Source organism: Erithacus rubecula, assembly GCF_903797595.1.
Source record: "Erithacus rubecula genome assembly, chromosome: 20".
In the NCBI taxonomy this organism is placed as follows: domain Eukaryota; kingdom Metazoa; phylum Chordata; class Aves; order Passeriformes; family Muscicapidae; genus Erithacus; species Erithacus rubecula.
This window is the reverse complement of record NC_136672.1, coordinates 10,562,266-10,584,793: the sequence shown is the minus strand read 5'-3', so window position 1 is coordinate 10,584,793 and position 22,528 is coordinate 10,562,266. Positions and strand designations below refer to the sequence as shown.

The following is a 22,528-nucleotide window of genomic DNA, read 5'->3' as shown; positions in this document are numbered from 1 at the left end:
TGTCATGGCAGCGCCGCCATCTTTGTGTCGGGCATAACCACGCCCAGGTGCCGTTGCCATGGCGGCGCCGCCATCTTTGTACCGGGCAGAGCCGCGTTGCCATGGAGACGCTGCTAGAGGGAGAAAACGCCGCTTTGTTTATTTTATTTTATTTAGATGTTTTATTTATTTAATTGATTTTTCTTTCCCGTTTCCCGGGGAAACAGGTCGCGCCCCGCCGCCTGCGGGTGCCGCTGTCACTCCACACACCTCGGGAGGTTTCGCCCTCAGGGCGCTTTGGATTCTCTGCCCGTTCTCCCATTCCAACAGCAGCGCTCTGAGCAGCGGGATATCCCCCCAAAATCCATCCAGGATGGGGGGAACGGGTCCTTTTTAAGGTCCTTTCCAGCCCCGAAAGGAGATTTGGATCCACAGGCAGGACCCAGTTCCATGGGCGATTCCAGAGCTCATGGGCTTGGCTGTGGGATTGTTTTCAAACCCCCATTTGTGCTGGAAATCGAGATGGAATAAAAATAATCACAAGTATTTCGGAGCAGTTTGGTTTATTTGGACAGTGTTGGTGCTGCTGGGCTGCACAGCTGCTCACAGCCAAACTCTGTGTTTATAGGATTTGATAAACTCTGCTCCCAGGGTCGGGACAAGAGGGAATTGCCTCTAATAGTGCCAGGAAAGGGTCAGCTTGGGCAGCATGAATAATTATTTTGCGGAAAGAAAGGGCTGCCAGGCACAGTGCCATCGCTGCAGGGATTCAAAGCTGTGTGGATGTGGCACTTGGGGACACGGTCAGTGCTGGCCAAGGTTGGATTTGGTGATCTTGGAGGGGTTTTCCACCAGCTCCAACACACACAATCCACCAGAAACTCCAGGAAAACTCTTTTATTTCCCTCCTGCACCATCCCTGTGTGGGAAGGCTCAGCCCCACCTGGGGAATGATTGCTGGGGAGGAACACAGGGCTGGGAGCAGGGACAGGTCCTGGTGACAGTGACAGAGCACAGGACAGGGGGATGGACAGAGCTGCTGGGGCCCTGCAGGGACACAGAGACCCCCTGGCCCTGCAGAAATCACCTGGCAGAGGGGCAGCAGCCCCTGGGCTCCCTCTGGGCTCCTGGGGATGGAGCCAAAGGTGCCCCTGTGGGGCTGTCAGGGAACAGAAACCCCCCTGGTTTATACATCCAGTATATACAATTTACAAATATTTACAAACGGCCATCCCAGCCTTCCTCCCAGCCTGGGGGGATGGATGGATGGATGGATGGATGGATGGATGGATGGATGGATGGATGGATGGATGGATGGATGGATGGATGGATGGATGGATCCATGGATGGATGGATGGATGGATGGATGGATGGACAGATCCATGGATGATGCAGTGGCCAGGCTTTGCATCCCTGGGCATCTCCTGCTCAGGACACAGCTGGAGGAGGATCTCCCAGTCAGGCTCTCCTGCCCTGGCTTTTCTCAGTCCAGGTGCTGGGGCAGGCAGGGCGTGTAGCTGAAATCAGGATATCCAGGTGCCAGGCTGGGAGTCAGAGGCTGCCAGGGCAGGGCAGAGGGGCCCTGGGGGTGGAAAGCAGCAGGTCCCATTCCACACTCAGCAGCTTTGGGATGTGCTGTGTCCTTTGCTCGTGCCTCGCTGGAGATTCCCCCTGGGAGCAGCCACAGGGAGGGGATGGAGATGCTCCCTGATTTTGGAATCAGCTTCTTCACAGCTGGAGCTGGATGGGGACCCTGGGCAGTTCTGGGAGGGAAGGGAGCTCTGGGTGGAGCCTCCCACAAAGACAAAGCTCTTCCCATCGTGGCAGGGTCAGGAAACCCTCTGGAGACACAGCAGAGCAGTTCAGGAGGAGATCATTTCAGTCCAAGGCAGCGCTGGATCCGACACGAGGAGCTGCAGTGAAGGCTCCAGGTCCAGCCCCAGCCTCTGCTGCTCACCTGAGCAGGATTTGGCACCAGCTGGGGATGCCCAGCCCAGGCACAGGCAGCTCTGCACACCAGGGGACAGCAGGGCTGTCCCTGCAGGTCCATCCCATGTCCAGCCCCTCAGCCTCACTGGGGTGAGGAGGGAAAGGGGAACTGGGGAGGCTCATCCAGGAGTGACCCAGGTCCCTGCTCCAGCTCCAGGGACACACCCCCACCCGTGCTTCCCATCCCTGGGATTTGGGAAAACGCCCTTCCTGCCTCTGCAGAGCTGTGTCTGATCCCTGCTGCCTGTGAAGCACCTGCAGGCTCAGGCTCAGGCTCTGCAGTCACCAGCAGAGATTTCTCATCCCGCCGCCAGCAGCCCTGCGAGGCTCTGCACAGCTGATCCAATCTCAGGTCAAGTTCCCACTAAAATCAAGTGGCTGGGAAGGAAAACTTGGTTACTGGCAGCAGCAGCAGCGGGGTGATGTTTATTAGTCAGCAATGAACAGCTGAAGGTTTCATTTTGCTGGTTTTACAGCCGCTCTTGGGCTGTGGCTGCAGCTCCCTCCCAGCAGCACATTTTGCTTTTCTGCCCTTTTTTCTCCCTGAGCTGTGGAAAGGTGGCCAAGGAGAGCCCCCCCGGGAGCCACCTCATCCCTGCCCTGTTGCTTCCCACCTTGGTGGCCTTTGGGATGTTGGTGGCAGTGCCCCTCACTGCTCACCTGCAGCCCCCTTATCCCCATCCCAGCAGAGCCCCTGGCTGCAGAGGGGGGACACATTTCAGATCAGCCAGAGTGTCACTGCCTGGGGCTTTGCCAGGACAAAGCTGACCTGGGCACGGGTCCTTCCCAGGGCCAGGAATTCCCAGGATTTCTGTATTTCCACATCAAAGCAGCAGAGGGAGGGTCCCTGCTGGGGACTCCTGTGGGAATACAGTCGGGATCAAGCGTCCCCCTCCTCACCCATCGGGATTTTGGCAGCAGGGCTCGCACAGACACAGCTGGGATGGAGCCAGACAGCCAACCCGGGTCTGGCCTGGCCTGGGTGAGCCCTGGGGGCTGCACACACCCCCCCCCACTGCACACACCCCCCTCCCACTGCACACCCCCCCGCACTGCACACACCCCTCCCACTGCACACCCCCCCACTGCACACACACCCCCTCCCACTGCACACACCCCCACTGCACACACCCCCCTCCCACTGCACACACAGCCCCCTCCCACTGCTCACCCCCCCCCTCCACTGCACACACCCCCTCCCACTGCTCACACCCCCTCCCACTGCTCACACCCCCTCCCACTGCACACACAGCCCCCCCCCACTGCACACACCCCCTCCCACCGCTCACACCCCCTCCCACTGCTCACACCCCCTCCCACTGCACACACCCCCCCACTGCACACACCCCCCCACTGCACACACAGCCCCCTCCCACTGCTCACACCCCCTCCCACTGCACACCCCCCCTCCCACTGCACACACCCCCCCACTGCACACACCCCCCCCACTGCACACACCCCCTCCCACTGCACACACCCCCTCCCACTGCACACCCCCCCTCCCACTGCACACACCCCCCTCCCACTGCACACACCCCCTCCCACTGCACACACAGCCCCCTCCCACTGCACACACACCCCCTCCCACTGCACACACAGCCCCTCCCACTGCACACACACCCCCCTCCTACTGCACACACAGCCCCCTCCCACTGCACACACCCCCTCCCACTGCACACACACCCCCTCCCACTGCACACACCCCCCCACTGCACACACACCCCCCTCCTACTGCACACACACCCCCCTCCTACTGCACACACAGCCCCCTCCCACTGCACACACCCCCTCCCACTGCACACACACCCCCTCCCACTGCACACACCCCCCCACTGCACACACAGCCCCCTCCCACTGCACACACCCCCTCCCACTGCACACCCACTTCCCACGCAGTGGGAACATTCCACACCTCGCCCACGGAGTGCCCACGGCTGCACTGACACATCACTGCGGCTGGGACTGAGCCTGGCACTGTGACACTGAGCTGTGACACTGAGCTGTGACACCCAGCCTGGCATGGCACTGTGACACTGAGCCTGGCATGGCGCTGTGACACTGATCCTGGCATGGCACTGTGACACTGAGCTGTGACACCCAGCCTGGCACAGCACTGGGACACTGAGCTGTTGCACTGAGCCTGGCATGGCACTGTGACATTGAGCCTGGCATGGCAGTGTGACACCCAGCCTGGCACGGCACTGGGACACTGAGCTGTGACACTGAGCCTGGCATGGCACTGTGACACTGATCCTGGCACAGCAGCCCTGCTCCTGCTGTGACACTGGTGACACTGAGCCTGGCACAGCAGCCCTGCTCCTGCTGTGACACTGGTGACACCCAGCCTGGCACAGCTGCCCCGCTGCTCCCAGCCCTCCCCAGGCAGTTTCTCCGTGCCCTGACCCGCTGCTGGTGCTTTCATTGCTGCAGGGTCAGCAGGGAACTGCTGTGCCCCACAGCCCGGGGTCAGGGAGGGGACAGGGAGGTGCCACACGTGCACCTGAACGCTGTCACTGCTCCTCAGAGGAGCAGGAAAGAGTTAAAAGCAAAGAATTGCTGACATTGCTCTGCTTTGTCTTGTGGAAAATGCCTGAGCCACGTCCAACAGAGGCAGGAGCAGGTACCCGGTACCAGCCTGGCACCGAGCCCTTTCTGGGGAGCTGCCAGGGCGGCACAGCAGGAGGGGATGGCCCGGGCAGGAGCCGGGCAGAGCCGCTGCTGGGGGGTCCAGGTGCTCAGCTCGCCTCCCACTCTGTTTGCACTGCCAGGTGAGGGCTCCGTGTGCGCTGGCGGCGGTGCCACCCCGGCACAGGGCTGGCACAGGGCGGGGTGACCGAGCCCCGGCTGCTCCCTCCTGCCGAACCCCCGCGTTCCCACGGCTCAGCTCGGGAGCGGGGCCTGTGAACGGACCCGGGCGCTGCGGCAGGAAATCGCCACTTCTGCCTCTCCCCTGGGCTTTCCCCAGAGCTGCGCTGGCCAAGGAGAGGCTTCGCTTGCGGGGTCAGGGCTCCAGAGCGCCGGGTTTGTGCTGAGCTGGGAGGGCAGCCAGGGACAGGGACAGGGCCAGGGACAGAGCCGAGCGCTTCGGGACACTCTTGGGAAGCCACATGGAGCGGATGTGGGGCCAGCCCCGCCGCCCCTCACACAGCGCAGCATCCAGGGGATGGATCCGCGCTGCCCGGCCCCTCCTCATCCCCAGCTGCTGCGAGCTCTGCTTTCTGCTCTGCCCGGTCCTTTCGGCTGGAAAAGGGTGGGGACCGAGTCGCCGACACCAAAATTCCCGTCCCCATCCTCTCCATCACCCTGCCTGCAGCGTGACTTGCCTGGAAGGAGCAGGGAGGAGTCCCCCCCAGAGATGCTCCGGACAAACCCCGATCTCAGCCGGGCGCAGGAGGCGGTGGCAGCGCCAGGTGCCCCTGCCAGGCTTCTCCGATGTGTCACCGCTGCTCAGACACTTCCAAGGATTTCCCAGCAGGGAGCGGAGCTGGTGCCGCGGGCGCCCGGAGCAGCGATCGCGGCCGCCGGCAGATGCGGGCGGTGGGAGGGGCAGCGGCTACCGGGGAGGGAAAAGGGGGGAAATTCTCCATCCGAGGAGAAAATCGGCGGGCAGGTGGCAGGGAAAGGGCTGGGGGAGGCAGGGTGGTGTCTGAGCTGTTCCCGGGGGATGTCACCTCCGTGCTGGCGTGTCCCCTCGGGCAGGGCGGCTGCGGCAGTCACACAGCACGGGGTGGCTGCACGGAGTGAGGAATAACCCAGGGAAAACGCAATCCCAAAGATCCCGCTGTCCTGAGGAGGGAGGCTCGCCGGGAGCTCCCAGCAGGGCGGTGTCACACACCTGTGGCTCCTCCTGATGTCCCCCTGTGTGTCCAGGGGCAGAGCCCCAAAGCCAGCCGGCCCCGAGGGTGGCACGGGGGTCCCAGCAGAGCCATCCCGGCCGTGCCTGTGCCCACGGTGGCACTTTGGTGTGGAAATGCGCCGCGTCGCCGTGAGCTGTCTTTGTTTTCCTGGCCCGTATCCTTCCCAGCACTGAAATCCAACCCGGCAGAGAGGAGCCCAGCAAGGACCCCGAGGCCACGGGGCGCTCCCAGCCGTTCTCAGGTGGCATTCCTGCCTTGATCCCGCGAGGGGAGGGGCTCAGGCAGCACAGACCCCGCTGTCCCCTCAGATGCTGGTCTGCAGGTCCCCGTTGAGCAGCGTCCTCTGCGTCTCCGTGGTCTCGTTGAGCCGCGATTTGTCCTGCTTGCTGTCGCTGCGGTCAGCCTCGTCCATGCCGCTGACCTTCACCAGGCACAGCACGTTCTGAAAGCTCTTCTTGAAGTTGTCGGACAGGAAGGCATAGAGGATGGGGTTGGCACAGCTGTTGGCGTAGCTGAGCACCACCACGAAGTCGAACATGCCCTTGAGCACGGGCGTGGGCACGATCATGACGGACACCGAGGAGACGTTGAAGATGTAGAAGGGGAGCCAGCAGAAGATGAAGACGGCCACCACGATGGACACCATCCTGGTGACTTTCTTCTCCGACTTTTTCCTCTTGGACGAGCCCACCCTGATGCCCGAGGACTTGACTTTGATGATGATGAACAGGTAGCAAAGGCAGATGATGGTGAGAGGCACCAGGAAGCCCAGGATGAAGGCGTAGATGATGAACCCTGTGTACCAGGCACCCGACTCTCCCGGCCAGATGATGGTGCAGCTACTCCTGCCGTGGTTGTGCTGCACCCCAGCATAAATCATGATGGGCATGATCACCAGCAGGGAGACTCCCCAAACGGCCACGTTGATCATTTTGGCTGTCCTGGGTCGCCTCCACTTGGCAGATTTGATGGGATGGACCACAGCCAGGTACCGGTCAACGCTCATAACCGTCAGGCAGAAGATGCTGGTGAACTGGTTGATGCCATCCACGGTCATGACGATCCTGCAGAGGGCTTTGCCGAAGGGCCAATGCACCAGGGCCACCTGCATGGCCAGGAAGGGCAGCCCCAGCATGAAGAGCTCGTCTGCAATGGCCAGGTTGAGGATGTAGATGTTGGTGATGGTTTTCATCTTGGCGTAGCGCAGGATGACGTAGATGACCAGCGTATTCCCGCACAGCCCGACGATGCAGACCACGAAGTAGATGAAGGTGAGGATGGCGTTGCTGGTCAGGTCGAAGTGCTGGCCCGTGGCGTTCTGGGAGGTGTTGGTGGGAGCCTCCAGGGAGAAGTTGTCGAAGGGGGAAGGAGGGGAGAACCAGAAGGCGGTGGCGTTGGGCAGCTTGTCCCCCAGCTCCATGGCTCTGCTCTCCCTGGGCACTGCTGGCTCAGAGGAGCCGAGATGTCATCTTCCCTGGTCTGGGGAGAGGAGAAGATTCTAGAAATCAGCGAGTAAATAGAAATGAAGGGATTCCCGGGGAGGATCTGTCCATCCTGCTGCCAAGCTCAGCGCGACAGAGGCTCCCCGCAGGGGGGGTTCCCTCCTCCCCGCATCCCCTCCTGGAGCACTGCCCACCCTGCCCGAACACGCCACAGCTCCTCCCGGCTCTGACGATCCCGGAGCCTTTACGACTCCACAAATCCAACCGGCGCGTCCCGGTGGGTGCGACTGATGCTCATGAGCACCGAGCGCCGGGGGAAACCCTCCTCCTCTCCCGGCCGCTCGGCGGGTGCAGCCCCTTCCCTGCCAGCCGGCACCGGCACCGGCACACCGAGCCCGGGCGGCTCCGGTGGGCGACGAACTCCCTGCGGGGACCCCCCAGCCCCGGCCCCGAGTGTTCTCTGCAGAGCGCACCGGGCGGTGCTGCCCCGCCGCTCACCTGCTGCTGCCGCCGCCCAGCCCGGCCCAGCCCGGCCCGGCCCAGCCCGGCCCGGCCCGGGGGGCAGCGCCGGGGCCCCGCTGGGCTCCGCTCGGTTCGGCTCCGCTCGGTTCGGCTCGGTTCGGCTCCGCGCGGCTCCGCGCACCCGCTCCCGGCGCGGCTGGAGCAGCGCACCGGCTGCGCCCCGCCCCGCGCGGGGCGGCTCTGCGGGGCCGGGGCGGGGACAGCCCGCAGCGCTGCCACCCTCCAGTGCCCACCCTGAAATGCCCACCCTGAAATACCCACCCTGAAATGCCCACCCTGAAATACATACCCCTGAAATGCCCACCCTGCACTCCCACCCCACACCGCCCACCCAGCGCTGTGCACCTTCCCCACACCGCCCACCCTGCCCTGCCCACCCCTCCTGACCCTGCACTGCTTTCTCTGTCTGCTCTGCCCCCTCTGCCTCCGTTCCCTCTCCTGCCGTGCCCACCCTGCCTCCAGCTCTGTCTCCCCACTATCCAGCAACATTTTGGTTCCTCAGCTTCTCCAGAGCCACCAGTGGATGGACAGGGAGATGGCAGAGCTGAGACCCAATGGAGGTGACCCAAGAGAATTCTGAGAGCCCCAAAGTCTCCCTGAAACTGCGGTGACCCCAGAAATTCCCATCTTGCCTCCACAGCCGAGCCAAGGCAGGTCCCTGCTGGTCCTCCCTGCTGGGAGAGGTCGGAAGGTGATGCCGAAATATTTGGGGTCTCTGGGGATTTGTGCAGTGCAGGTGGCTCCTGCCACAGCCTCTCCCTGGAGGGGGAAGACCAAACAGGAGAGGCCTGGGGCAGATAACCTCTGCTCTGGTTTGTTTGGGATCTCGAGAGCAATTAAATTATCTCTATTCCTGCCCTTCTTCCCATCACTTGTCCAGGAGACAATAGAGAGCAGGAAATTAAGAGTGACTGTGAACAAAGAGCCCCGCGCTGAGTGCGGCCGGGAGCTTCTGGTTTTCACTTCACCATCCACTTCCCAAGGCAGATCTAAAGCCATCAGGTCCTGGAGCAGCGGCTGAATCGTTATCAGCCTCATTAATCTTTAGGAGGCAGGAAAAAGCTGCTTCTGCTGAAGATGATGTGGGAATTAATGTCCCGGTAATAGCGGGAGGAGGGGGGTGTGCAGGGATGCTCAGCTGGTGGGAGCGGGGACCGGGATCGCATCTCTGGGGTGCTGCTGGTGGGGTGTCCCTGGGGGGCTGCAGGGGAGGAGGGAGGACAGCCCAGGAGAGGGGTTTGGTGCCTTATGACCTTTTATCCTGTTTTATCCTCTCCGTGCCCAGGAGCGATGTTCTGCCCGTGCCCTTCCCTCGGCAGAGCGAAGGAGCAGCACGGAGCAGCCTGGCTGCAGAATTCCCAGCGCTGCCTCCTGAATTTCTCCCCAGACGCTGCCACATCCCTCCCCTGGGTTCCCTGCTCAGGGGCCTCTCCCGGCTGGACAGAATGCAGAGGGCAGGAGCAGCGAGGCAGGGGGAGCACCGGGATCCCAGGATGCTTCCAGCTGGAGCATCAGGGCTCCAGCCTCTCCCTGCCTTTCACTTCCACCTCACTGAGAAACCGGGGCCAGGGGGAGCCCAGCCAGTTCAGCCTGGCTGAACCCAGATCTAATCTTCATTAAAAAGGCCATAAAATTAATGAAATGATGTCTCGGTGGGTACTGAGGAGCTGTTCGGAGCTGATCCCCGTCCAGGAGGAGGGCAGCAGCAGCTGCCTGAGTCAGGATGCCATCCTTGAGCCTTTTGAAGGGATTTTTTTTTTTAATTCTGCCTAGGTCTGGGACTGAATTAAAGCAGAGTCTGGTGCAGGGTCTGCTCTGCAACCCTGGGTGGTGCCTGGTTCGGAGGGAGCTGTACCAGCAGCTGGTTTGGTGCTGGCAGATAAACTCCTCTTTGTCCTTTTGCCTGGGATGCATCCACTGCGCTGAAAAGCAATTTACTGGCAGGGCTGGAGAGGGAAGGAACACACAGCCCCTTCCACACGGCCCAAACAACCCCTGGGAGGGGGGCACGGGGCTGACGTGACCACAGACAGCCTCGAAAAGCCTTTCCAAGTTTTCTGCCATCCATTCCCAGCTGTCCCACAAGAGTCCCTGTGGACAAACAGAGCTTTCGACCCCTGTCCTGGAAATGAGTGTTGTAAGGAGCTGGGGCTGGGATGCCAACGGAGGGGTAGGGTGAGCTGGCCTTTCTCCTGGATCCACGGGATGGAGGCTGGGCTGGACTGGGCTGGGCTGGGCTGGACTGGACTGGACTGGACTGGACTGGGCTGGGCTGGGCTGGACTGGACTGGACTGGGCTGGGCTGGGCTGGGCTGGGCTGGGCTGAGCTGGACTGGACTGGACTGGACTGGGCTGGACTGGACTGGACTGGGCTGGGCTGGGCTGGGCTGGACTGGGCTGGGCTGGGCTGGGCTGGGCCGGGCTGGACTGGACTGGGCTGGGCTGGGCCGGGCCGGGCTGGGCTGGGCTGGGCTGGGCTGAGCTGGACTGGACTGGACTGGACTGGACTGGACTGGACTGGACTGGGCTGGGCTGGGCTGGGCTGGGCTGAGCTGGGCTGAGCTGGGATGGGCTGGGCTGGGCTGGGCTGGGCTGGACTGGGCCGGGCTGGGCTGGGCTGGGCTGAGCTGGGCCGGGCCGGGCTGGGCCGGGCTGGGCTGGGCTGGGCTGGACTGGGCTGGGCTGGGCTGGGCTGGGCTGGGTTGGACTGGACTGGACTGGACTGGACTGGGCTGGGCTGGGCTGGACTGGACTGGACTGGACTGGGCTGGGCTGGGCTGGGCTGGGCTGGGCCGGGCTGGGCTGGGCTGGGCTGGGCTGGGCCGGGCTGGGCTGGGCTGGGCCGGGCTGGGCTGGGCTGGGCTGGGCTGGGCTGGGCTGGGCTGGGCTGAGCTGGGCTGGGAGGGGGTGCAGCTGCTGTTCCCCGTTCTCAGGAGGGGAAGGATTTGCTCCCACATGCAGCCAACCCGTGGGTTTTTGGAGATGATGATCTCTCTCGTGTGACCCCTCAGAGGGTCCCCGCTGTCCCCTGTGGCCGTGGGGACACCACATGCAGGGGTGGCCGTGGTTTTTCTGTCCTGGGGACACTCGGGCTGGCGCTGCCCTTTCCCTGCCTTTTCCCAGCTCCAGCCCTGTGGCTGCGGTGACTCTGCTGGTTGCTGCCTGGAGCGGCCTGGCTGCGTTTCAGGGATGCCCGGGCTGCGGGGGGAGGCTTCGCTCTCTGCTAATTAGCCAGACAAACAGTCTGGGCCATGTCCCCGCACCCCGAGGCGCGGCAGGACCCGGCTGCTGCCTGCCAGATTTAATCGCGGGCGTCTGCAGCGCTGATGGATGGAGGAGCTGGAGCTTCACCTGCGCCCGGGGCACATCCAGACCTGCTGGGATCCAGGGCAGCATCCAGAACCCTCTGGGGATCCAGGGCAGGATCCAGACCCTGCTGGGATCCAGGGCAGCATCCAGAACCCCAGGGATTCAGGGCAGCATCCAGAACCCCCCGGGATCGAGGGCAGCATCCAGAACCCTCTGGGGATCCAGGGCAGCATCCAGAACCCCCAGGGATTCAGGGCAGCATCCAGAACCCCCCGGAATCGAGGGCAGCATCCAGAACCCTCTGGGGATCCAGGGCAGCATCCAGAACCCCCAGGGATTCAGGGCAGCATCCAGAACCCCCCGGGATCCAGGCAGCATCCAGAACCCTCTGGGGATCCAGGGCAGCATCCCCACCCCGGCATCCAGCGCTCTTCTCACCCCTCGGGGCTCTCCCCCCCGGCTCCAACCCGGCTCCTGCTGCTTCCAGACCCTCCCACAGCCTCTTCCTCCCCCCTCCCTTCTCTCCCTGTCAATATTTGCCTCCGTAATTGGTTCATTGATCTCTGGAGGGGCCGGGGCAGCGCTCGCTCGCCTTGCCGGTGAATCCCACCCCTGACACCGCCGAGCAGGCTCAGCCCGAGCCCGCGGCTGCTGTCCCCGCTGTGCCCGGCCCCGCGGAGCCTCAGCAGGCTGGCTTTGGCAAGCCAGGCTTTGTTCCAGCTGGAAATGTCACGGCTGGTGACAGCTCCGCGCTCCCCAGGGTCCCTCCTGGACACTGCAGAGGGATCAAAGTGTTCCTTGGTGCCCTGTGACAAAGAGGCGACCTCAGCCCGTGCCATGCGACCGTGACCCTGTCCTTGGGGACGGCCCTGGATGTGCTCACTGCCTGTCTCGCCATCCCGGCTGGCTCCAGCCTGACACAGATGGATTCGGGTTGGGCAAGAGCCCGGCCCCGAGCCCAGCCTGCACGGAGGGGACACTGCAGGGACACACTGCCCGTTCCCAGGGACAGCCAGCCCCGTGCAGGGTGTGCCTCCCTGCCCCAGACACTTTTATGGCAAAAAAAAACCCCGAAGGATTTGGGTTCTGGCTGCCCCAGAGCTCCCTGGAGCTGTCCCTTGAAAGGTCTTGGTCACCTTGATGGGAGGTGGCACCAGATTTGTTCCCTTTTTGATATTTAATATGAATTTTAGGGGGGGGATGGCACCAGATTTGTTCCCTTTTTGATATTTAATGTGAATTTTAGGGTAGATGGCACCAGTTTTATGCCCCTTTTAGTGTTAAATGAGAATTTTAAGGGAATTTTAAGGTTTGTGACACATGGAAGGGGCTGCCCAGGGAGGTTTGGGTGCCCATCCCTGGAGGTGGCACTCAGAGCTCTGGGCTGGGGGTGGGCACAGCTGGCACTCGGTGACTCCAGAAATCTTTCCCAGCCTCAATAATTCTGGGATTCTGTGCCATCCATCAGCCGGGTGACTCCGAGCGCCACCAGCCACGGAGCGACCTCGGTTTGCCCCCGCGAGCTCCCCCAGGCTGCCACGAGCTGCTCATTAAGGTTGTTAATTAGCGGGGCTGACTGCGGGCAGCGCGCGGCGGCGGCAGCGACAGTGACAATGACAGCGACAGTGACAATGACAGTGACAGCCTCGGGAAAAGAGCCCCCAAATCCCAGCGAACCTCTCCGCACCACGGGGATCAGAGCCAGCTCAGCCCCCCTCCCCCAAACTCCCCTCTCCCCCTTAGGCGAGGCTTTGGGGTTTAAGCCGAGCTCATCGGAACCCGGCACATCCCACCAGATCTGGGGATTTGGGGCTCGCTCGGGCACAAACGGGGCTCAGACCTCGCCCAGGCAGAAAGGGGGGGACAAAAAGGGGGACAAAAAGGGGGGCGAAAAACCGAGGCATGGGGAGCGAGCGCTGGGAGCAGCACTGCCATGGAAATGCACCCAGGCTGAAAATAGAGAGGAATAAATGAAAAATACACACCAGCACGGATATATTTATATGCACATACACCAAATGCACAGGGATCGATAATTTATGTGTGAATATATACGAAATACACGCACAGACAGCAGCGCCGCCTTGTCGCGCCCGCCCGCATTCTCGCCCGCCCGCCTCGCTTTGTGCCGGCCGCGCCCGCGCCAACCGCAGAGCCGCGGGCGGCCCGCCCGCGCCGCGCTGCCATTGGCTGAGCTCCCGCCCGCGCCGCGCTGCCATTGGCTGAGCGCCCCGCGGGGCGGGGCCAGCCCGCAGACACGTGTGCGCACCCGGAAGTGGCCGCGGGACCGGCCCGGGTTCGGGGTTCGGGGTTCGGCTCCGGGTTCGGGGTTCGGCTCCGGGTTCGGGGTTCGGGGGGTTCCAGCACCGCCCAGACCCTCCAGGTATGAGGCGACACCGCTCCGCAGCTCCGGATTGGGGGGGTGTGAGGGTCCTGCTAGCGGTCAGGGCTTTGGGGGCGTCACATTTGGGGGGCTCGGGGCTCCGGTGGGTTCAGGTTTGGGGGGTTTGGGGGGTTTGGGGATCCTGGGAGCCCCCGGGGGCTGCAGGTTTGGAGGATTCCAGAGCCCGAGGTGCGGGAGAGCAGGGCGGAGGTGCCGGTGTGGGGGTTGGGGGAGGAGATTTGGGGGCGTTTGGGTGCAGGACCCCCTGTAGGGAGGGGGAATCTTGGGGAGCTGGGGGGGTCAGAGCCGGGCTCGCCCCTGCCGGGATTGGGAAAAGCCTTGGGACAAGGCTGGGAGAGCCTTTGAAACTGGCACCGCTGTCTGTGTGTCTATTTCTTATTGATTTACACATAAATGTATCAACCCCTGTGCGTTTGGTGTACGCGCATTTAAATGTATCCACGCTGCATAAATTATCCATTTATTCCTCTCTGTTTCCAGCCTGGGTGCATTTCCATGGCAGTGCTGCTCCTTGGGTTTTGTCCCCCCTTTTTGTCCCCCCCTTTCTGCCTGGGCGAGGTCTGAACCCCGTTTGAGCCCGAGCGAGCCCCAAATCCCCAGATCTGGTGGGATGTGCCGGGTCCCGATGAGCTCGGCTTAAACCCCAAAGCCTCGCCTAAGGGGGAGAGGGGAGCTTGGGGGAGGGGGGCTGAGCTGGCTCTGATCCCCGTGGTGCTCAGGGGTTCGGTGGGATTTGGGGGCTCTTTTCCCGAGGCTGTCACTGTCTCCCAGGCCAGCATGATCCCGGGATTGGGGCCGGTGCTGCAGGCGGTGCTGGGGACGCTGCTCACCTGGGCACTGACAGCAGCAGGGTCAGCGCTGGTCTTCGTGTTCTCCAGCGGGCAGGTGAGCCCTGGGACACCCCCAGGATCCAAATCGGAGAGAAACTGAGCCCTGGGACCCCCCCAGGATCCAAATCTGAGAGAAACTGAGCCCTGGGACCCCCAGGATCCAAATCTGAGAGAAACTGAGCCCTTGGACCCCCCCAGGATCCAAATCTGAGAGAAACTGAGCCCTGGGACCCCCCCAGGATCCATATCGGAGAGAAACTGAGCCCTGGGACCCCCCAGGATCCAAATCTGAGAGAAACTGAGCCCTGGGACCCCCCAGGATCCAAATCTGAGAGAAACTGAGCCCTGGGACCCCCCCAGGATCCAAATCTGAGAGAAACTGAGCCCTGGGACCCCCAGGATCCAAATCTGAGAGAAACTGAGCCCTGGGACCCCCAGGATCTGGATTTGGGGGCAGCTGAGCCCTGGGACCCCCCAGGATCCAAATCTGAGAGAAACTGAGCCCTGGGACCCCCCCAGGATCCAAATCTGAGAGAAACTGAGCCCTGGGACCCCCCCAGGATCCAAATCTGAGAGAAACTGAGCCCTGGGACCCCCAGGATCCAAATCTGGAGGCAGCTGAGCCCTGGGACCCCCAGGATCCAAATCTGAGAGAAACTGAGCCCTGGGACCCCCAGGATCCAAATCTGGAGGCAGCTGAGCCCTGGGACCCCCAGGATCTGGATTTGGGGGCAGCTGAGCCCTGGGACACCCCCAGGATCCAAATCTGAGAGCAGCTGAGCCCTGGGACCTCCCAGGATCCAAATCTGAGAGAAACTGAGCCCTGGGACCCCCAGGATCCAAATCTGAGAGCAGCTGAGCCCTGGGACCTCCCAGGATCCAAATCTGAGAGAAACTGAGCCCTGGGACCCCCAGGATCCAAATCTGAGAGCAGCTGAGCCCTGGGACCTCCCAGGATCCAAATCTGAGAGCAGCTGAGCCCTGGGACCTCCCAGGATCCAAATCTGAGAGAAACTGAGCCCTGGGACCCCCCAGGATCCAAATCTGAGAGCAGCTGAGCCCTGGGACCTCCCAGGATCCAAATCTGAGAGAAACTGAGCCCTGGGACCCCCAGGATCCAAATCTGGGGGCAGCTGAGCCCTGGGACCCCCCAGGATCTGGATTTGGGGGCAGCTGAGCTCCTGTGCCTTGCTCATGGCTGGGTTTGGCTACCTGCTCCCAGCTTTGCTGGACAAGAAGAGGAAAAACCCAGCTCCTTTCCCATCACACAGGAGGGGAAGGAAATCCAGTTTCTGAGCCTGGGCAGTGGAATGTGCTCCTGGGGCTCTGTGCTGGGAGCAGCAGCTCCCCTGCCTCCAGCCTGGCTTTGCTGCCTGATTTCCAGGGCAGGATTTGGGTCAGTGCTTTGCTCAGAACGAGCAGAGTGCTGAGCTTGAAGTCATCTTGGTTCCAAATTTAGAGGCCCCCTTTGCCAGGGCGTTCCAGATTGCCCAGATCTGGATTTATTATTTATGCCTTGGTCTTGTGATTTATTCAGGAGGTGGCTGCAGAGTGAGGCTCCCTTTGGAGGAGAAAAAACCTGCCCTGGGAGGGGCAGGGGCACCTTGCACTGTCCCAGGGTGCTCCAAGCCCTGTCCTGGGACACTCCCAGGGATCCAGGAGCAGCCACAGCATCTCTGGGAATTCTATTCCAGAGCCTCACCCTGCTCACAGAGAACAATTCCTTCCCAAAATCCCACCTAACCCTGTCCTCAGGCAGTGCAGAGCCCCTCTCCAGCCTGACCCCTCTCCCACCTCACCAGCACTGTGGGCAGTGGTTTCACCAGCCGTTTAAGGTCTTTTATGTTTTTTGTTTTTTTTTTCCAGAGGCGGATCCTTGATGGGAGCTTGGGCTTTGCTGCAGGGGTGAGTGCATCCTCCTCCTCCTCCTCCTCCTCCTCCTCCTCCTCCTCCTCCTCCTCCTCCTCCTCTCCCTGTGCTCCCTGCAGCCCCTCCACGCTTGGTTTGGCTGCCCACTGGAGTGAAAATCCCTTGGAAAATTCCCTGAGGGCAGGGAAGGGCTCAGGCTCATCCTGCCCTGGTTCCTCTGGCTGGGGCTGGAGGTGGCACCAGGAGCTGCCCACGCTGCTTTTGGCTCCATGGAATGAAACTCTCCTCGTTTCCCTGGGATTCTGAGAGAGCTGGAGATGGGCAGGACAGTTGTGCTGTGCCTGCCTGGATTTGTGCTCCCCCATGGATGCTTCAAACCCTGGGGAGGAGAGGGGACAGAGAGATGCAGCTCTCTGTGAAATGTGGGGCTCATGGCAGCTTTTCCTGCAGGAAAATGTGCAGGTGTGGGGCTGGAATTGGTGCAGGGGTTTGGATTTGGGGTTGGAATTGGTGTAGGGGTTTGGATTTGGGGCTGGAATTGGTGCAAGGGTGTGGATTTTGGGGTTGGAATTGGTGTAGGGGTTTGGATTTGGGGTTGGAATTGGTGCAGGGGTTTGGATTTTGGGGCTGGAATTGGTGTAGGGGTTTGGATTTGGGGTTGGAATTGGTGCAGGGATTTGGGGCTGGAATTGGTGCAAGGGTGTGGATTTTGGGGTTGGAATTGACGTAGGGGTTTGGATTTGGGGTTGGAATTGGTGTAGGGATGTGGGGCTGGAATTGGTATAGGGGTTTGGATTTTGGGGCTGGAATTGCTGTAGAGCCTGGGCCACTGCCCATGTGCTGGCTGCTCATCCAGCCTCATTAAATCACCTTTATTCCCCTCATTAAAGATCAAATCCTCCCTGCTGGCTGCCAGGAGCTGGGTTTGCTCCCTGCAGGGTGGGGGTTGTTCCCCCTGGTGGTTTTGGGGGATCCCTGGGCTGTCACTCTGCAGGAATCCCGTGGGGATCAGCAGCTGCTGTCCTTGCTGTGGCCACCACGTCCCAGAGCCCTGAGTCAGCCCAGGTGTGGCTCAGGAAGCAGAACTGCAAACATTTGCTTTTCCCTCAGCTCTTCCAGCTGGCAGCACTCAGAGCAGCGAGGGGGGATTGAGCCTGGAGGGGACAGGCAGGGAGGGACCCCTGGGGACACCAGGAGGGACTCCTGGGGACACCAGGAGCCCCCTGAATTTTAATTTGTAATTTGGGCAGCGTTGCCATTGCTTGGACAACAGCTGGATCTCTTTTCTCTGCCTGAAAGGGTTTCACACCACAAGGAACTTTTATTCCTCCTTTTCCTGCTCCTTTCCCTGGTGTTTGTGTTTGGTGGTGTTGCAAAAATCAGGAGAAATCCTGATGAGATGAGAGGGATGCAGGGGGTTGTTTTGGGATGCAGGGGGTTGTTTTGGGATGCAGGAGTTGTTTTGGGATGCAGGGGGTTGTTTTGGGATGCAGGAGTTGTTTTGGGATGCAGGAGTTGTTTTGGGATGCAGGGGGTTGTTTTGGGATGCAGGGGGTTGTTTTTGGGATGCAGGGGGTTATTTTTGGGATGCAGGGGGTTGCTTTGGGATGCAGGGGGATTGTTTTTGGGATGCAGGGGGTTGTTTTGGGATGCAGGGGGATTGTTTTTGGGATGCAGGAAGTTGTGCCTGGGATGCTCCAGCTGCTCTGGGGGTGCTGTCTGAGCCAGGAAAGTGGCACTGGGCTGTACTGGGAGAGCCCTGGGTGTACTGGGAGCATCCTGAGCTGTCCCTGCTGGTGGCACAGGTGTCACCTGGGCTGGAGGGACATGAGCAGCTCAGCCCCCCATCCCTGCCCATCCTCACTCTGCCTTTCCCTGCCTGAAACTCCCAGAAAATCAGAGTTTTGCCTGCAGGAGCCTGTGAGGGGATGTGTTTCCATAGAGACAAAGCTTTGCTTGCTGGGGCATCTGATGTGAAATTCTGCCTTTTCTCTTCAATCTTGATATCTTTAATTTTGTTTTTTCCCCCCAGCCATTCTCTGAGGTGCTGCAGGGCTGGCTCAGACCAGAACAAACACCTGAATCCCCTTTCCCTGCACCTTCTCCTCTGGCTGGGCTGGAATTTGCTTTTCCCTGTCCCAAATGGAGCAGGAAACCACCCAGGGATCAAATATTCCCTTAAAAACAGCATCAGGAATTCCCACAGCTCTGCTTAATGGAGCCTTAATGAGGCCAAGTGGAAAAGTTTGGCAAAGAAAGGACTTGAATCTCTTTTTCCTGGATTTCCTGCTCCCCACATTTCCCTCACTGTTCCCATTCCCATCCCAAGTCATCCTGCTTTAATCAGGGGTTTAATTGCAGCCCAGCAATTGAGAAGTGGAAAAATCCTAAAGGGGAAAATGTGGAAAAATCCTAAAGGGGAAAATGTGGAAAATCCTGAGGGAAAATGTGGAAAATCCTGAAGGGAAAGTGTGGAAAATTCTGAGGGAAATGTCTGGAAAATCCTGAGGGGAAAGTGGAAAATCCTGAGGAGAAATTATTTAAAATCCTGAGGAAAAGATGTGGAAATCCTGAGGGGAAGATATGGAAAATCCTAAGTGGAAAATGTGGAAAATCCTGAGGGGAAAATGTGGACAATCCTGAGGGAAATGTGTGGAAAATCCTGAGGGGAAAGTGTGGAAAATCCTGAGGGAAATGTGTGGAAAATCCTGAGGGGAAAGTGTGGAAAATCCTGAGGGAAATGTGTGGAAAATCCTGAGGGGAAAGTGTGGAAAATCCTGAGGGGAAAGTGTGGAAAATCCTGAGGGAAATGTGTGGAAAATCCTGAGGGGAAAGTGTGGAAAATCCTGAGGAGAAATTATTTAAAATCCTGAGGAAAAGATGTGGAAATCCTGAGGGGAAGATGTGGAAAATCCTGAGCGGAAAATGTGGAAAATCCTGAGGGGAAAATGTTTAAAATCCTGAAGGGAAAAATGTGGACAATCCTGAAGGGAAAATGTGGAAAATCCTGAGGGGAAAGTGTGGAAAATCCTAAAGATGAAAATGTGGGAAATCCTAAAGGGGAATATGTGGAAATTCCTGCTCTGGCTGTTTTGATCCAGGTTTTTTTTCCTTTTATTCCAGCTGCTGACATCGGGTCCTGTCCCTGTCCCATTCCAGAGCTCTGGGCTCAGTGTGAATTTGTCACTGTGGTTTTTAGCAGAAATCCCATTTTTGTCACTCTGCCCTCAGCTCTGGCACTCCCCAAATCCCACCCCGAGCTCAGGGGAGCTGCAGCTCCTCCTTGCAGCTCGGAAATTCTGTAAATCCACTTCCAGCACCTGTTATTGATGTGCTTAACACAGGAATAAATCACTTTTCCTTCACCTTGGGATGCTCAGAGCTGCCCTGGCTGCTGCCAGGATCTGCTATGAAAATATCTCAAGGAGAGAATCCTGCAGAGCCTCCCCTGTGCCTCCACCTGGGGCTGTGTGCTTGTTTTTTAGAGGAGCTGCCATTTGAAATATGAGCTTTGACAGCCCTGCTTAAGCCTGACATGACAAGGCTGGTTCTTACAGTGAGCTCAGATTTACACAACCCCCCAGGGATGGTGTCTGCAGCACAGGCAGCTCCTCCTCAGAGATGGAAAAAAAAATTAAAATTAAAAAAAAAAAAAAAAAGTTTTGGTTGGGAATTAGGAAGGAATTTGGGAAGGAATTGTTGCCTGTGATGGGACAGGTGTCCCTGCCCATGGTGGCACTGTGGGTGGGTTTTAAGGTTTTTTTCCAGCCAAAACCATTCTGGCACTCTGAGCATCCTTCAAAGGGGTAATAAAAACCACCCAAACAACAAAGAAATAAATCAAACTACACAAATAAAAACATAAAAATAAGTTAACAGCATGCAGACACACAAATATTATTCCTAACTCAATAAACCCATAATACCTCAAATCATCCAAATAAAAGTACCACCTATAAATAAACACAAAACCAAAAAAAAAACATGTAACCATAAACAATATTTCTCAAATTATCCATAGCTATAAAACATAGACTGCCATCAAACAAACCGAAGAAATATAATAATATAATATATATAATGATAATATATTATTATAATAATATATATTATAATATTATATATAATATGTATTATATATTATATACATATTATATATAATATAAAAATATAAATATATAAAAATATAAACATAAAAAACCTCACCAATTAACTTCACCACACTACCTGAAACCCACCAAAACAAACACCACATATGAGATTGGCTTTCCCACAGTATTGCCAGCACATCCTGCTCCTGTATCCATGGGGAATTCCCTTGTCTCCCCCGGGCTCTCAGCTGTCCCCTGTGTCCCCAGGTGATGCTGGCAGCCTCCTACTGGTCCCTGCTGGCCCCTGCCATCGAGCTGGCTGAGCAGTCTGGAGCCTTTGGAGCCTTTTCCTTCTGCCCCGTGGCTGCGGGCTTTGCCCTGGGGGCAGCTTTTGTCCACGGGGCTGATCTGCTGCTGCCACTGCTGGTGAGTGGGGCTGGGGGCTGGGGGGCTCATCCCAGTGGGGATAGTGGGGATGGGGGTTCATCCCAGTGGGGATTGAGGGGCTGGGGGTTCATCCCAGTGGGGATTGTGGGGCTGGGGGCTCATCCCAGTGGGGCTGGGGGCTCATCCCAGTGGGGATTGTGGGGCTGGGGGCTCATCCCTGTTCTGGTCAGTGAGAATTCCTGTGCTGGGGGCTCATCCCAGTGGGAATTGAGGGGCTGGGGGTTCATCCCAGTGGGAATTCCTGTGCTGGAGACTCATCCCAGTGGGAATTCTGGGGCTGGGGGCTCATCCCAGTGGAAATTTCTGTGCTGGGGGCTCATCCCAGTGGGAATTCCTGTGCTGGGGGCTCATCCCAGTGGGAATTCTGGGGCTGGGGGCTCATCCCAGTGGAAATTTCTGTGCTGGGGGCTCATCCCAGTGGGAATTCCTGTGCTGGGGGCTCATCCCAGTGGGAATTCTGGGGCTGGGGGCTCATCCCAGTGGAAATTTCTGTGCTGGGGGCTCATCCCAGTGGGAATTCCTGTGCTGGGGGCTCATCCCAGTGGGAATTCTGGGTCTGGGGGCTCATCCCAGTGGGAATTCCTGTGCTGGAGACTTATCCCAGTGCTGCTCAGTGGGAATTCCCCGCTTAGGGGGCCTCCTCCCTCCCTCCTGCTAGCTGGACCTGGTTATTTTCCCTCCCAGATTTATGAATTTGTGATTTCCCCAAGCCCTGCCTGGCTCTGGCAGTGCTGGATGCAGCTTTAGACCTGCGGAGCTCTGGGTTTTTTTTTTTTTTTGTTTTGTTTTAAATTTAAATCTCCCTGTTTTCTCCCCCTTCACACTTCTCCTTTTGTTCTTTTTGCTGGCAGCACTCCTCCAACAGCTCAGGTGTGACCTCCTGTCCCAGCCCAGGGGCTGCATTTGCAGAGCTGCCAACCCTGGCAGTGCTGCACAATCCAAGCAAGCAGCCTCAGCTGCTGTTAAAAATACCAATAAATAGGGAGCTGGTGGATTTGTGCAGTCAGTGAAGACATTTCCAAACATTTCCAAGGAGATTGTTCAATTTTCACGTTTGGTTCAGTGGGATTCTCTTGGCCTGTGGGTGTGAGGGAGGATTTAAGGATCTGCTGCCTTGGGCTGATGTTTCCCAGCAGGATGGAGGAGCAGAGCACAAATCCCAGTCGTGGGTGGTGCTTTGGGGGGTTTTTTGGGGTGTTGAAACAGGAGCCTGTGAGAGGGAAGAGTTTGGGAGAAGTGGAATTTTTGGGAAGAGCAGGATGGAGTGACAAGGATGGGCAGGGAGGGTGCTGGACTTGCAGCAATAAAAATATCCCCAAAATCCTGAAATCCAGGAAAAATTCTGCTGGGACACACTGATCCCATGGGAATTCTGGAGGATTTTTGGGGTGTTTTGTGAAGAGAACAGAGACTGAGTGAGGTTTTTGGGGAGCAGAGGTGAGAGATGAGCAGGTTTTTGGGGAGAGCTGAGCAGGTTTTGGGGAGCAGAGGTTTGAGCTGAGCATCCCCAGCCTGACCCAGCTCCAGGCTGGAGAACAACAACCTCCAAAAGCTTTTTTGGATTCCTTATCAGCCCAGCCCAGCCCACCTTGGGTTTTTCTCCTGCCTCAGCCCCTCTGGAGCATCCCTGTGTTTGCTGGTGGCACAGGAAGGGTTAAACCTCCCAGCCCAAGTGTTAATGATCTGAACAGAGTCATTCCACTCCTCACAAAGGCAGATCTCATCTGGCACATCTTTACCCTGTTTGTTCATCCTCCAGCCCAGGAGATGCTGGTGGAGCTCTGCAAAA

The 22,528-nt window shown here is 58.9% G+C and overlaps 2 protein-coding genes across 3 annotated transcripts in view; one reads left to right on the top strand and one right to left on the bottom strand.

Moving 5' to 3' along the window:
* Positions 1-5,634: 5,634 nt before the first annotated feature.
* On the bottom strand, positions 5,635-7,927 carry SSTR2 (somatostatin receptor 2). The gene is made up of 2 exons (XM_079323800.1): positions 7,766-7,927; positions 5,635-7,304 (listed from the first exon to the last, which is right to left on the bottom strand). The coding sequence occupies exon 2, from the start codon at positions 7,243-7,245 to the stop codon at positions 6,130-6,132; it is 1,116 nt and encodes a 371-aa protein (XP_079179926.1). The 5' UTR covers positions 7,246-7,304; positions 7,766-7,927; the 3' UTR covers positions 5,635-6,129.
* A 5,427-nt stretch (positions 7,928-13,354) lies between these two features.
* SLC39A11 (solute carrier family 39 member 11) overlaps positions 13,355-22,528 on the top strand; it is a gene marked incomplete at its 3' end in the record, with an annotated part of 51,275 nt that continues 42,101 nt past the window's right edge. The window contains exons 1-4 of one of the 2 annotated variants that reach the window (XM_079323269.1): positions 13,355-13,481; positions 14,274-14,387; positions 16,199-16,237; positions 20,560-20,718. In XM_079323269.1, coding sequence (XP_079179395.1) covers positions 14,280-14,387; positions 16,199-16,237; positions 20,560-20,718 — 306 coding nt within the window. In that variant the 5' untranslated portion in view covers positions 13,355-13,481; positions 14,274-14,279. Of the gene's footprint in view, positions 13,482-14,255; positions 14,388-16,198; positions 16,238-20,559; positions 20,719-22,528 lie in introns of both variants that reach the window. The other variant, XM_079323270.1, reaches the window with a different exon arrangement.